The sequence below is a fragment of the Saimiri boliviensis genome, chromosome 11 (genome assembly GCF_048565385.1).
Source record: "Saimiri boliviensis isolate mSaiBol1 chromosome 11, mSaiBol1.pri, whole genome shotgun sequence".
Classification (NCBI taxonomy): Eukaryota; Metazoa; Chordata; class Mammalia; order Primates; family Cebidae; genus Saimiri; species Saimiri boliviensis.
In genome coordinates, this window is record NC_133459.1 from 25,742,725 (window position 1) to 25,756,309 (window position 13,585).

The following is a 13,585-nucleotide window of genomic DNA, read 5'->3' on the forward strand; positions in this document are numbered from 1 at the left end:
CATATCTCAGCTTCAAGCAAACAAAGTCAACTTGATTCAGAATGAATCCAAACCACATGCACGTACCCCACCCAAAGCAGTCTCATTCATTCTTGCCAATTAAAAAAATATATATAGTTAAGCTGGCTTTCCCTCAGCTCCAAAACAGTCTGGGCTAACCCCCATCTTCCTCCTAAGGAAGAATGGCTCCAGCTACTATTTGTGTCACTGTATGTTCACACAGCTTGCAAAACTCCCAATACCCCAGAGACTGCAGAAGTAATTTGTACCCTGAACTTGGACCTAGGGGCTTGCAGCACAGTTAAATGTGTACCAGGGTGGACAAATCAGTCAGAATCTCTCCAAAGGCATGTTTGCTTTGCTCCTCTTTGGGAAGAAAAGGGGTGGGGGTGTTGGGTAGATAAAGACTATTGGCACATTTGAGGCTTCAACAAAGTCAAGCTACATCGAACAGCTCATGTAATTACAGGCACATTCCCCGACCCAAGATACTGCTCTGTGAACCTCCCACTTTACACACACAGAATTCTGCTCTGTCATTCCGTCTGCAGTTTTTGCTGCAGCCCTTCCTGCCACCCTTCCCACAGATTTCTGTTGAAGCAGGTGGAGGGGGAGGGGGAGGAAACCTACAGAGTGGTGGTAGATAAAGAAGGTTGAAGAGAAGAAGCTACACCAAAAGGGAGCCTCTCTTTGGGGACCAGAGGGAGGATACATTTCGCATTACCTAGGGAAGGCAGATGGGGGAGAAACAGGAACGCAGGAGAAGAAGGAAACTAAATAAAGAGCACCAACGACCCCTGAGGGCAAAGCACAGGCTCTCCGAGGCACTCACTCAGGCTGCCCAGCTGTCGGATGACATTTGCCAGGGTGATGTTGGTCACGCATTCCAGCTCGCTTCTAACGCTAGGCAACGTCTGACGGCACAGGTGCCTTGGCTCGATGTTCCTCGTTACTAACGGCATGGTGGACCTGCTTCAGGCAATGTTCTGAATGATGAAAACAACCTAAAAAAGAAATAACAGGAAAGTATTACTCAACCACAAATTCCAGGCACACTAGGGCTGTGTGAATCTTTTTTTTTTTTTTGTCTTACCCTGATCTAAAACAGCTTTAAAAAAGAAAAAAAATTTTCGCTCCCCCTATCTTTCTTTTTCTTTCATTTTTAAGTCCTCCCTCCCCTGCCCCTTTTAAGGTTCGCTATTAGAAGATCTGCTATGTAAGTTTAGAAATTCTGGATTGATGACTGCTGCCTGAGGTACACAGGCAGCATAGAAACCTTAAAGCGCCAACTACTGCTCCAACCAACAAGAGTCCCCAGAGGCAAGGAGGCACGGTTAGAAAACAGCCCATTCAGCAGGCACTGGATGGTACAGATCCTATCCTTGGGGTGTTCATAACCTGCACAGATCAGATTCTGGGCCACCAATTATAAAGATCAAAAAAGAGCACTGTCACCTGATAATCTCCACAATGAAATCAAGCTGCCAATAGTGATTGATATACATCAGGATATAACTTTTCCAGTCCTTCCTTGGTGGATGGCTGTTAATGTATGACTAATCCTAATGCCAGTATTAAGTTTAGTTTGTAAATTGACAGAATGAGAGAATATAAAGTAAAAATTTTACACGTTCAATATGTCAAACATGATGCTGAGTAAACTGTGCTATAAGATTCCCTGTTGCTTTCTCTTCTACCTAACAGCTCTCTTTTCTCACTTCCATCTGGTTCAACACACCTGGGCCAAAAGGCTCCAGAGACAGCAGGAAATGTCTGGAGCAGATCCGGAAACCTTCCAGTTACTGTTTCTTATCCGGTAGGCTCAGCCCCTTTCCCTAGGAAATCCCCCATTACTTCAGGTTCATGCTGAGCTATTGTTTTAGATTTAGATTACCAAATTCCTAGTTTTACAAGGATAGGAAAGGGTTTTAATTTCCACAAAATGGATGTGACTATAGTCAAGGCACACTGGACTGGTCCTCTTCTCCACATCTTATAAAACTAAAGAAATCAAAAACAGCCTAATGGTTTCATGCTAGGGAAAACAACAAATTCACTTTAAATGGAAAGGTAAAGCATAAAGTCAACATGCCTAAATCCTCAATTTCTTTTCTTACTTTTTATTCTTTTTTGAGGCAGGGTCTCGTTCTCTTACCCAGGCTGGAGTGCAGTGGTGCAATCTCAGCTCACTGCAACCTCCACCTCCTGGGCTCAAGCCAGCCTCCCATCTCAGCCTCCCAAGTAGTTGGAACTACAGGTATGTACCACCACACCCAGCTAATTTTTGTTATTTTTTGTAGAGATGGGGTTTTGCCATGTAGCCCAGACTGGTCTTGAACTTCTGACCTCCCAAAGTGCTGGGACTATAAGCATAAGCCACTGCACCCAGCCTTTTTGTTTTTTTGAGATGGGGCCTTGCTCTGTCATCCACTATGGAGTGCAATGGTGCGATCACAGCTCACTATAGCTTTGACCACCTGACTCAAATGATCCTCCCACCTTAGCCTTCTGAGTAGCTGGGCTATGTCCCCAATATTATAAACTCCTTTTTTTTTTTTGAGACGGAGTTTCACTTCTGTTATCCAGGCTGGAGTGCAATGGCGTGATCTCGGCTCACCGCAACCTCCACCTCCTGGGTTCAGGCAATTCTCCTGTCTCAGCCTCCTGAGTAGCTGGAATTACAGGCACGCACCGCCATGCCCAGCTAATTTTTTGTATTTTTAGTAGAGACGGGGTTTCACCATGTTGACCAGGATGATCTTGATCTCTTGACCTCATGATCCACCCGCCTCGGCCTCCCAAAGTGCTGGGATTACAGGCTTGAGCCACCACACTCAGCCCTAAACTCCTTTTTTTTTTTTTTTTTTTAAAAAGGCAAAACGGATTTACTTACATCAAATCTTAAAACACCAGCTCATCACCAAAAAGTTGACTATGGATACAAAATGCTTAAACCAAACTAAACATTACAGACATATTGTCTGACCAAAAGAGAAAAAAAAAATAAAAAGCCTTTCAGGCTCAAAGCGGGAGTAGAACCCTTTGGAACAGACTGCTCCTTGTTATGGACATTCTGATCTGCTACAAGTAAAAATAAAACAGGAAGCCAGCAGCTTGGGGAACAAGATTTCCTGTCACCAACAGCAACAGCCCAAGAACCAAGAGAATCAGCTGTTTGCTTATAACTTTGAACCTCCCTTTAATAGTCACTGTGTGGCAGCTGTGCCTATCTTTGGGGTGCAGAGGTGTTTCCTGAATACTTGTCTACTGTCTCAGGAAATGATTTCCATTCCAATCCTCTGCTAAATTCCCCCTTTAACCCCAAGGGTTTTCTAGTCCAAACCCTGAACTTCCTAATTTAACTCTTTCCCTCTTTTATTTAATGTAAGGGGTATCAGGTACTAAGATGCAATCTTCAGTAACACATGGTAAAAAAGAGAGTTTAGAACAGGAAAGGTGGGAGGAGGTTCCAAATGAAACAACCTTGCAGGGCTCTGAACACCATCCTCTAGGTGTCCTTAGATTCCCAAATTTCAAACTTTCAAGATCAACCAGAAATTTGGTGTATGGCCAGGAATGATTGAAAACAGCCACTGTCGCTCTTCCACTGGTAATCATTTCAGTACTCATTCCAGCTTCTCAGAGGAGCTAGAAGAACCAGACTACCTTGAAATTCTGCGCTGAATGTGACCACTGACGGCATTCTGGACTTTCCCTCTGGATATCTAATAGAAACTAGATTCCAGATGGCTATATAAATTTCAGATTGAGTGTGGGGGGCAAATTCTAACACCTTGGTACCTGGTACCTTGGAAAAGCAGAACAAATGGAATTAACTCTATGTCATCTGGTTGGGGTTTACCTGGAACCAAGTTTTCAAAAGCAAATGGTTAGAAAACAGCCCGTTCAGCAGGCACTGGATGGTATAGATCCCACCCTATCCTTCTTCTTGTCAAAAAGGCCAGTTCCCACAACCGGTGGAAGAGTGCTCAAGAAATAACAGTATGTCAATATATACTAGGACAAAACAATTAGAAAAGTTTGTCTGCTATTGTTTGAAGTGATTGTTTCAAAGCCACCAAAGAGGGACAAGATTCCTTGTTATGTGGAATTACATGCACCATTGCTCATTTTTCTTTTGGATAATCAAGGATTGGTATGCATAAGAAGTATGAAATTATTCATGATCTGAACTACAACAGTAACTTGACCAAGAAGAAAAAATCTTACATTCAGAAAATGATAAACTTTGAATTGGGCAAAAAGATTTCCAGGCTTTCTCTCTTACACCTCAAGTTGTAGAAAATGTATGAGCTTTATGGAGTCAAGACAGTCTTAGGTTAGTACCCTGACTAACTGATCTGTGTGATCTTGGGGGCAATTTTCCTAGACATACTAAATAATACATATAAAATAAAATACCCACTACAGGGCTTTAAAGAAAAAAAAAAGGCATTTATTTGTAGTTCCACAGTCCCTAGACAAATCCTCCTGTAGAATAAATCCTATTTGTTGATAAATATGTTATCTTATTTTTTTTTTTTTGAGACGGAGTTTCGCTCTTGTTACCCAGGCTGGAGTGCAATGGTGCGATCTCGGCTCACCGCAACCTCCGCCTCCTGGGTTCAAGCAATTCTCCTGCCTCAGCCTCCTGAGTAGCTGGGATTACAGGCACGTGCCACCATGCCCAGCTGATTTTTTTTTTTTTTGTATCTTTAGTAGAGGCGGGGTTTCACCATGTTGACCAGGATGGTCTCGATCTCTTGACCTCATGATCCACCCGCCTCAGCCTCCCAAAGTGCTGGGATTACAGGCTTGAGCCACCGCCCGGCTTATCTTATTATTTATTTTAAGAAACAGGGTCTCAGGCCGGGCGCGGTGGCTCAAGCCTATAATCCCAGCACTTTGGGAGGCCGAGGCGGGTGGATCACTAGGTCAAGAGATCCAGACCATCCTGGTCAACATGGTGAAACCCCGCCTCTACTAAAAATACAAAACATTAGTTGGGCGTGGTGGCGCCTGCCTGTAATCCCAGCTACTCAGGAGGCTGAGGCAGGAGAATTGCCTGAACCCAGGAGGCGGAGGCTGCGGTGAGCCGAGATCGCGCCATTGCACTCCAGCGTAGGTAACCAGAGCGAAACTGTCTCAAAAAAAAAAAAAAGAAACAGGGTCTCACTCTGTCATCTGGGCCTCACTCTGTTGCCCAGGTTGGAGTACGGTGGCATGATCATAGCTCACTGCAACCTCAAACTCCTGAGCTCAAGTGATGCTCCCACCTCAGCCTCCCAAGTAGCTAGGACGACAGCCACATGCTACCATAACTGACTAATTTATTATTTTTTATAGAAATGGGGCCTTGGAGGTTGCAGTGAGCCAAGATCATGCCACTGCACTATAGCCTGGGTGACAGAGTTAGACTCCTCTTTTTAAAAAAAAAAAAAAAGAAAGAAAAAGAAATAGAAATAGAAATGGGGCTTTGCTATGCTGTCCAGGCTAATCTCTAACTCTTGGCCTCAAGCCATCTCCCCACCTTGGCCTCCCAAAGTGCTGGGATTATAGGTGTGAGCCACTGTACCCAGCCACTCATTGATAAATATTTAAAAATACTTTTAACCATAGACATATTATGTGGTGGAACGAAATATTTACATTAAAAAATTTAAAGACAAAACTAGCTTTGCAAGGTATTTTTCCCGGAGTTTTTCCTGGCGGCTGCTTCCAGCTGTGATCCTGGACCTCCTGAAGAACATATACTATCTCTTTCTTCCAGTCTTTCATAACCGGATTCCCCAACTGAACCACAGAACAAAAAAGATGATTACAGTGACAGTTTTCTCAGTTCCCCTCAAGACTGTATGTAACTAGCACCATTCTACGCATGCTGTAATATCGTACGTAATATAATACATACGATGAATGCCTACTGACATTAAGATTTAATTCTCTCATGAACTCTAGTTGAGAAAGGCTTCTCTGATCAGCAGCACTTCACTGGTATAGAGCACTGGCTGCTGGGGAACCACTGAATTAAGGAAGTAGATCAGGGCTATATTTGCATTTTAGACAAATCATTCTACATAAGCACAAAGATCAATTGGGAAACTTCACCAGCTGAGAAGGAGAAAGTAGAAATGGAAAGGCCCACCACACCACAGCTAGCCAATAGGAGTGGAGAAACTAGACCGACTGCAGTTGCAGGGGTGAGTCTAGCCCTTCAGCCCCACCTACTGCTCTCTTTAGTTTTATACAGTTATACTCACAAAGTGACAAAATGTGTTTCTTTATTAAAAGTGTCAGAATGCTAGTGCCAATGAAGGAAACACAGAGAAAGTGAAAAAACCAATGAAATGGGGGTTCTTGGTCAAAAAGGGACATTCTGGATACATGAAAGAGTGGAATGCCCTGTCTTTATGGAATCAGTGAAGGTCTTTTTCAGACATCTTTTACTTTGATTAGGGAAATTATATACTATAGTGATATCTGCTAATATGGGGAGTTGAGAAGGTCTTACCTTGGGAGATGTTACATAGAAGAGGAATTAAATTAGAACTGCTGAGAATATAAAAGTTACAGGGAAGTAGATTTCAATTTATCTAGGTCATTTTAATTAGAATTGTCCTATAGTAGAATGGGTTATCTTTAGATAAAGTTATGAGTTCTCTAGCCCCATCTTCTGGATGACCAGCTATCTGGCATATTGGGGGAGAAATTTCTAGCATTTAAGAAGGTGCTGGAAGGTCAGACTAGATGATCTCTACAATGCCTTCTAAATCAAAGATTTTACAATTTTTATTCTGGGCTTCGGTGTCCTCACCTACAAAATAAATGGACTAAGCTAAATAATCTATTAGAAGCTTCTCAGCTCTAAAATTTCCAGATTTGCTTCTACCCAAACTGCCATAATCTCCTCACTCAGCCAACATCCACTTGTATTCTGAACACACAATCAGAGGCACATTTAGGGACCGTAGAGAGGGGCTGATTATGGTCATGAATCAAGCTCCTTCTCCAGGTCTACATTTGTCTAGTTAGTAGGACCTATGAGATTCAGAATTGCCCAAAGGAAGTTCCAGACAAAGCCCTGAGGTTATTTACACCCAAGAGGCTCCCAGACTCATCAGGGAGTTAGCTGCCCAAAAAATTCCAAAGGAAAAAATTGTCTTTTGGACTAGTTTCAGACATCCAGGCCAGACTCATAAAAGACTGCCAGGCCTTCCTAGCCGTGGCCCGGCCGTATACTGACCAGTCTGGACTGTTAGTGCCATGATAGTGTTCACGCTTTGAAATGGAAACTGGAGGCCGAGTGCAGTGGCTCACGCCTGTAATCCCAGCACTTTGGGAGGCCAAGACGGGCAGATCACGAGGTCAAGAGATCGAGACCATCCTGGCCAATACATTGAAACCACGTCTCTACTAAAAATACAAAAAAATTAGCTGGGCGTCGTGGCACACGCCTGTGATCCTAGCTCCTCCGGAGGCTGAGGGGGAAGAATCGCTTGAACCCAGGAGGCGGAGGCTGCAGTGAGCCAAGACTGTGCCACTGCACTCCAGCCTGGTGACAGAGCAAGACTCCGTCTAAAAAGAAATGGAAACTGGATGAGGTCCTTTAAGGTCCCCTCAAACAGTGAGACTGTTCAAGTCTATATATTTGAAGTTATCATGGAGTTATTTTTACGTATCACATTTGGTCAATATAAAGTTAAAAAGAGACTCTGGGGCCAGGGACAATGGCTCACACCTATAATCCCAACACTTTGGGAGCTGAGGCTGGAAGTTTGCTTGAGCTCAGAAGTTGAAGACCAGCCTGGGCAACAAAGTGAGACCCTGTCTCTGCAAAAAAATTTAAAAATTAGCTGGGTGTGTGGTGGTTTATGCCTATAGTCTCAGCTACTAGGGAAGCTGAGGTGAGAGGATCACTTGAACCCAGAAGGTTGAGGCTGCAGTGAGCTGTGATTGTGCTACTGTGCTCCAGTTTGGGCAACAGAGACTCTAGTATCTACCCTACTTTCTGAACTCTCATGATTCTGCTCCCAACAGCCTGAGGTAGGGTGGGGTGGGGTGAGGTGAGGTGGGGTGGGGTGAGGTGAGGTGGGAGTTGGAGAGTGGAAGAAAATACAAAGGGAGGGATAACTGTGAGAGAAGGGAGGGTACACTCATCTGTGCCCTACACTCTGAATTCCGTACCAGGAGAGAAGACAGATGACTGCTCATTCTGGCTATGTTTATTACTAGCTGTTCATGACAAATAAACAATGCTGCATTTTGAGCCAAGGTCACTGATAACACCTGCAGATTTCTATGGTCACATCCAAAAAGCAAGCATATTTGAGCTACAGCAATAACCATCACAACAGAAATGCTTCTCAAGGCAGTTCCTCTTTAAAACATACCCCCAAAATGCTGATCAGCAGTAGCAGGGGATGGAACATGTGGGGATGTTGCATGTGTGGCAATTAGGACTTCTGCTTTCACTTCAGCGTTTCCCACTGTTCTATAGTTAACAGCACTTTGGATGGGGACATATGAGTAGAGGTTTACTTTGTGGTTTCCTCTTTCAAGAGATACATTTCTTTATGTTAAAGACTATGGCTGGGTGTGGTGGCTCACACCTGTAATCCTAATACTTTGGGACGTTGAGACAAGAGGACTGCTTGAGCCCAGGAATTTGAAACCAGCCTGGGAAACGTAGCCAGACCTCATCTCTACTAAAAAAGATTAGCTGCGTGTGGTGGCACGAAGCTGCAGCCCCAGCTACTCAGGGGACCGAGGCAGAAGGATTGCTCGAGAGTTGGAGGTTGCAGAGAGCTATGTTCACGCCACTGCACTCCAGCCTGAGTGACAGCAAGACTCAAAAAGTCTTCTTTGTCTTGAAGAAGAAAAAAAGTATGCATTTCACCAGGTTCAAGACTTTCAGTTGTTAAGTCGAATAGTCATTTGACTTCAAAATGATAGACAATACATGGTCTTACTGTAATTTAAGTCTGTATATTAAAATGTTTAAGGTATGAGTTTACTGTTGCATATAGCAGTCCTCATTACCATGCAGCAACTACAAGGAAGAACGCTTCATTATAGGCTTAGGCACCCACCTACTTCCTGCTGAAATACAGGGTGGGGCTGAACTAACAAATATAACCACACTCTCTCCAAGCACAAGGTCACTAAAACAATGTCCAAAGGAGTTAGTAGGACAGAAATGGAACTCCTGTGGTAGACACAAAGTATTTGACTGGGAAAACTGAGAAAAAGAGCTTACTTGTAATATAAAAGCAGGAGATATTTCCAATTTCATAAAGGAATGACACACCAATTCTGTGCCTACATCCAATCAATGTAGGGATCTTTCTTGTCTTGATATGGCTTTAAGACAGTAGCTGAGGAAAAAAAACTTCTAAAATCCAGTATCTTACTCCTTGAGCACAAGGTACATCCATGAAGGACCATTCACACCTGGTAATTCCATAACTTTTTATTATCTTTGGGGGCAATAGAACATTTTGTTCTCACCTTTTTACACTTCAGGATCTAATCATAGTTTTGTTCTTAAAACTAAAATTGGGGGAATCTCTTTAGCCTTCAAAATTGGTTTCTTCTAGTATCAACTTTTTCATAGAAAACTGCCTTCTAAATGGCCAAAATTAGACTCTCCTTTTAGTAGGATCCATCTGGTTATCCAAAAGAAAATACATTTAAATTGAGTTGGAAACCTGGATTGCAGCTCTTAGTCTAATGATGACTGGCAATCGGGGATAAAATTTCAATTCATCCCTCTAGTCCAGCTGTAAACTACACTAAAAAATGCTTGAAAGATCCTATATAAAACTGATTTTGTAGGCAAAGTATTCTTAACTCTGATGAAAAGATTTACCCACATAAAGTATTTCTTGTATCTCCATCTTGGCCCAATTCTCTGTTATGGATCCACTTATTTACACGGGATCTACAATGTGGTCACTGATCACTTTCAGTTACAAAGTTCATTTTACTTTCTCAGTCTAATGCCAATTTCTAGCAAAACCCGTATTCCCAAAATTGTATGGTTTGAAATACTTCAAACTACCTATATAAATGGGCTTTTACTTAGATTGGATAAATATGGATTATAAGTAATTATACTCATAAATGGAGAAATCTTACCCTTTACCCCTAATAAGATACTCGATTTCTTTCAGCCATTGTCATCAACTGAACATTAAATTTACACAAGTTTAACATGAAAAACAACCAAGCTGCTCTGAAAAAACAAACACCCACACACAAAACAAAAAAGTATAGTATCAAACCTCAACAAATCAGTTCACTCGATACTAGAAATATGTCAATAACTCACACAAGCCCCAATAAAATACTGTTCACATTCAAACCCTTCTTTTTACATTTATAGCTAATGACAAAAGAGAGTGCTTTCCAGTTGGTGGTACCTAGAAATTTGAGATAAGAGAATAGATACAAAAACACATTCCTCTCCAAGTACTTGGGAAGAACCCAAACCTGCGCATGTATTCTCCCAGACAAATAGCCAAAAGTCCAATACACAGCTGGTTTTTATGTAAGGGTCTAACCCCATTTTACTATCATACTCTGGGATGGAGAAGATGGAGCTAGACTGTAACCTTTCGATCCTGACTCTTGCAAGTAGCATTGAGTACTGTAGGCTAAACTTCCTTTGGACAAGGTACTAGAGTACCCACTGGTGGATTAGTTACAGTGGCAGGTTTGAAAATGAAAGAGGAAGGAGACAATAAGAGCTGAATTGCCCATCAGGCACTAAGTCTCAATTCATCTGGCTAGCTGTCTAACCATTTGTTTTAATTTTTATGATGCCTTACTTTTTTTTTTTTTTTTTTTTTTTTTCAGACGGGGTTTCGCTCTTGTTACCCAGGCTGGAGTGCAATGGCGCGATCTCGGCTCACCGCAACCTCCACCTCCTGGGTTCAGGCAATTCTCCTGCCTCAGCCTCCTGAGTAGCTGGGATTACAGGCACGCGCCACCATGCCCAGCTAATTTTTTGTATTTTTAGTAGAGACGGGGTTTCACCAGGTTGACCTGGATGGTCTCGATCTCTTGACCTCATGATCCACCCGCCTCTGCCTCCCAAAGTGCTGGGATTACAGGCTTGAGCCACCGCACCCAGTCCGATGCCTTACTTCTTATTGCAAGCTTCTCTCTGCAGTAACTGTAGAGAGAAGCTTGCAATGGGATGGAAAGACCAAGAAAGAAGCCAACTTTACACAACTGAAAAAGGCCAGGGAAAAGAAGGCTGCAGACCAACAACAAAAAGAAAATTCAGCAAAATGTTCTGCTGACACTTCAGGGCAATACACAAACACACCGTGTGGTCATGGAGAAGGCAGAAACCACAGTCCTGAGATGTGACTATTAATAACACCAACTTAAGTGAGAAGAGAGACCAAGCAATCACAACTGCATGTAAGACAGCGAATGGGATTATGGAGCAAACTGCCATATAATTCCACATGAACTATTCAATAGCCAGTTTTAACAAGAATTCCCAAAAATGTATCACACATACATCTGTCAGTAATGGCCAAGCCACCAGCAACTGACTAAAAGTCGCAGCAAAGGGCAGCTGTACCTTTACTTCCTCTCACAAGGTCTAGTCAGCACTCAAAGCATGAGATTTACAAGCAAAAGTCCTTGAGCAGTGGGAAAAATAAGTATCTGTTCTTTCCTTTTGAACCTCAGTTTACTATGAAGTTGCTAAAGCCCTAAAAATCTAGTAAGCAGTGGGCAGAGCAAGAGCATGAACGTTAAGAGACATAGGTGTGGGTTTCACTTTACCACTGCCACATTTTAGCTCTGGAACTTTAGCAAGCAGTCTAATCTCTCAGTCTATTTCCTAGCCTGTTAAATTATTATGATCCCTAGTTTGTAAAGTTATTGTGAAAAAAAATGAAATAGTGCGTGTATAAAATGTTTAGCCCAGTGCCTGGCACAAAATAATTGAAATAACAGTAGTAATAATAGTAGTATAATAGTAGTGGTGGTGGTAGTAGTAGTAGCAGAATGACTAACATCTATCTAGCACTTGCACTGTTCTAAATGTTCTATATATGGTTCTTTTAACCATTATACAATACTGTCTTAGTAAGCTGCAGGTTGTATTAATGGTTAACTACTAATTATAGCACTCTTATTAATCACTGATTATCAGGAAGACACTAAAAGACACAAGGAAGTATAAAATCTCTTTCTTGACTCCAGGAGCTTATAATTTAGTTGAGGAGACAGATAAAACCATAGTTAAGTAACAATATAGCAAATAAATAGTAGTTCAATTATCAAATGAATGATGTACTCAACGATGACAATAGAAAGGATGAAAAGATCACTGTGAACTGAAGGTACTGAACAGACTCTCTGGAACCTTAAAGATCTAAACTGGGGCCGGGTGCAGTGGCTTATGCCTGTAATCCCAGAACTTTGGAAGGCCAAGTTGGAGGATTGCTTGAGCCCAGGAGTTCGAGATTAGCCGAGGTGACATGATAAGACCCTGTCTCTACAAAAAAATTTAAGAATCAGCCAGGTGTGGTGGTACACACCTGTAGTCCCATCTACTTGAGAAGCTGAGGCAGGAGAATTACTTTAATCCAGAAGGTTGAAGCTGCAATAAGCCAATATCTGCACCACTGCACTGCAGCCTTTGAGACACAGTGAGACTCCGTCTCAAAAAAACAAGCAAACAAAAACCCCAAACCCAAGATCTGAACTGGGTAGAACTGAATGTGAAAAACAGAGGAAAAGGCTTTTCAAGGAGAGCTAATATGATAAACAGAAGTCCTGAACTTTACCACAGTATTTATGGAAAATTCACAATTCCAATGGATTTCTACCATATTTCATCAAATCTAAGATGCCACTTATTGTAAGAGGCATTATAATTCAAGAGATGTCAAAATGGGGTGGGTACGGTGGCTCATGCCTGTAATCCAAGCACTTTGGGAGGCAAGGCAGGTGAATCACTTGAACTCAGGCTTTTGAGATCAGTCTGGGCAATGTGGGGAATCCCATCTCTACAAAAAATACAAAAATTAGCTGGATGTGGTGATGCACACCTGTAGTCCCAGCTACTCAGGAAGCTAATGTGGAAGGATCATTTTGGCCCAGGAGGTCAAAGCTGCAGTGAGCAGTGATCGCACCACTGCACTCTGGCCTGGGTGTCAAAAGAGAGAGATGTTAAAATGTGAGGGAAAAAATGTACACCTCAGAGTCAATAAAATATAAACATATTATTTTAGAGGCAAGGTCTCACCATGTTACCTGGCTGAAATTTAGTGGCTCTTCATAGGCACAATCACAGTGCACTGAAGCCATGAACTTCTGAGCTCAAAAAATCTTCCAGCCTCAGAAGGTGGACATGGTGGTCTTTAAAAAAATCTCTCTAACTGGTCAAGTGTGGTGGCTCATGCCTGTAATCCCAGCACTTCGGGAGGCCGAGGTAGATCACAAGGTCAAGAGATTGAGACATCCTGGCAAAATGGTGAAAACTTGTCTCTACTAAAAAATACAAAAATTAGCCGGGTGTGGTGGCGCAAGCCTGCAGTCCCAGCTACTCAGGAGGCTA

General features: G+C 42.4%; 1 protein-coding gene across 3 annotated transcripts in view; it reads right to left on the bottom strand.

Moving 5' to 3' along the window:
- WASF2 (WASP family member 2) overlaps positions 1 to 13,585 on the bottom strand; it is an 89,257-nt gene that overhangs the window by 26,579 nt on the left and 49,093 nt on the right. For all 3 annotated transcript variants that reach the window (XM_003921274.3, XM_074380339.1, XM_074380340.1), the window contains exon 2: positions 833 to 1,004. In XM_003921274.3, the coding sequence (XP_003921323.1) occupies positions 833 to 962 (130 nt within the window). In that variant the 5' untranslated portion in view covers positions 963 to 1,004. The remainder of the gene's footprint in view (positions 1 to 832; positions 1,005 to 13,585) is intronic.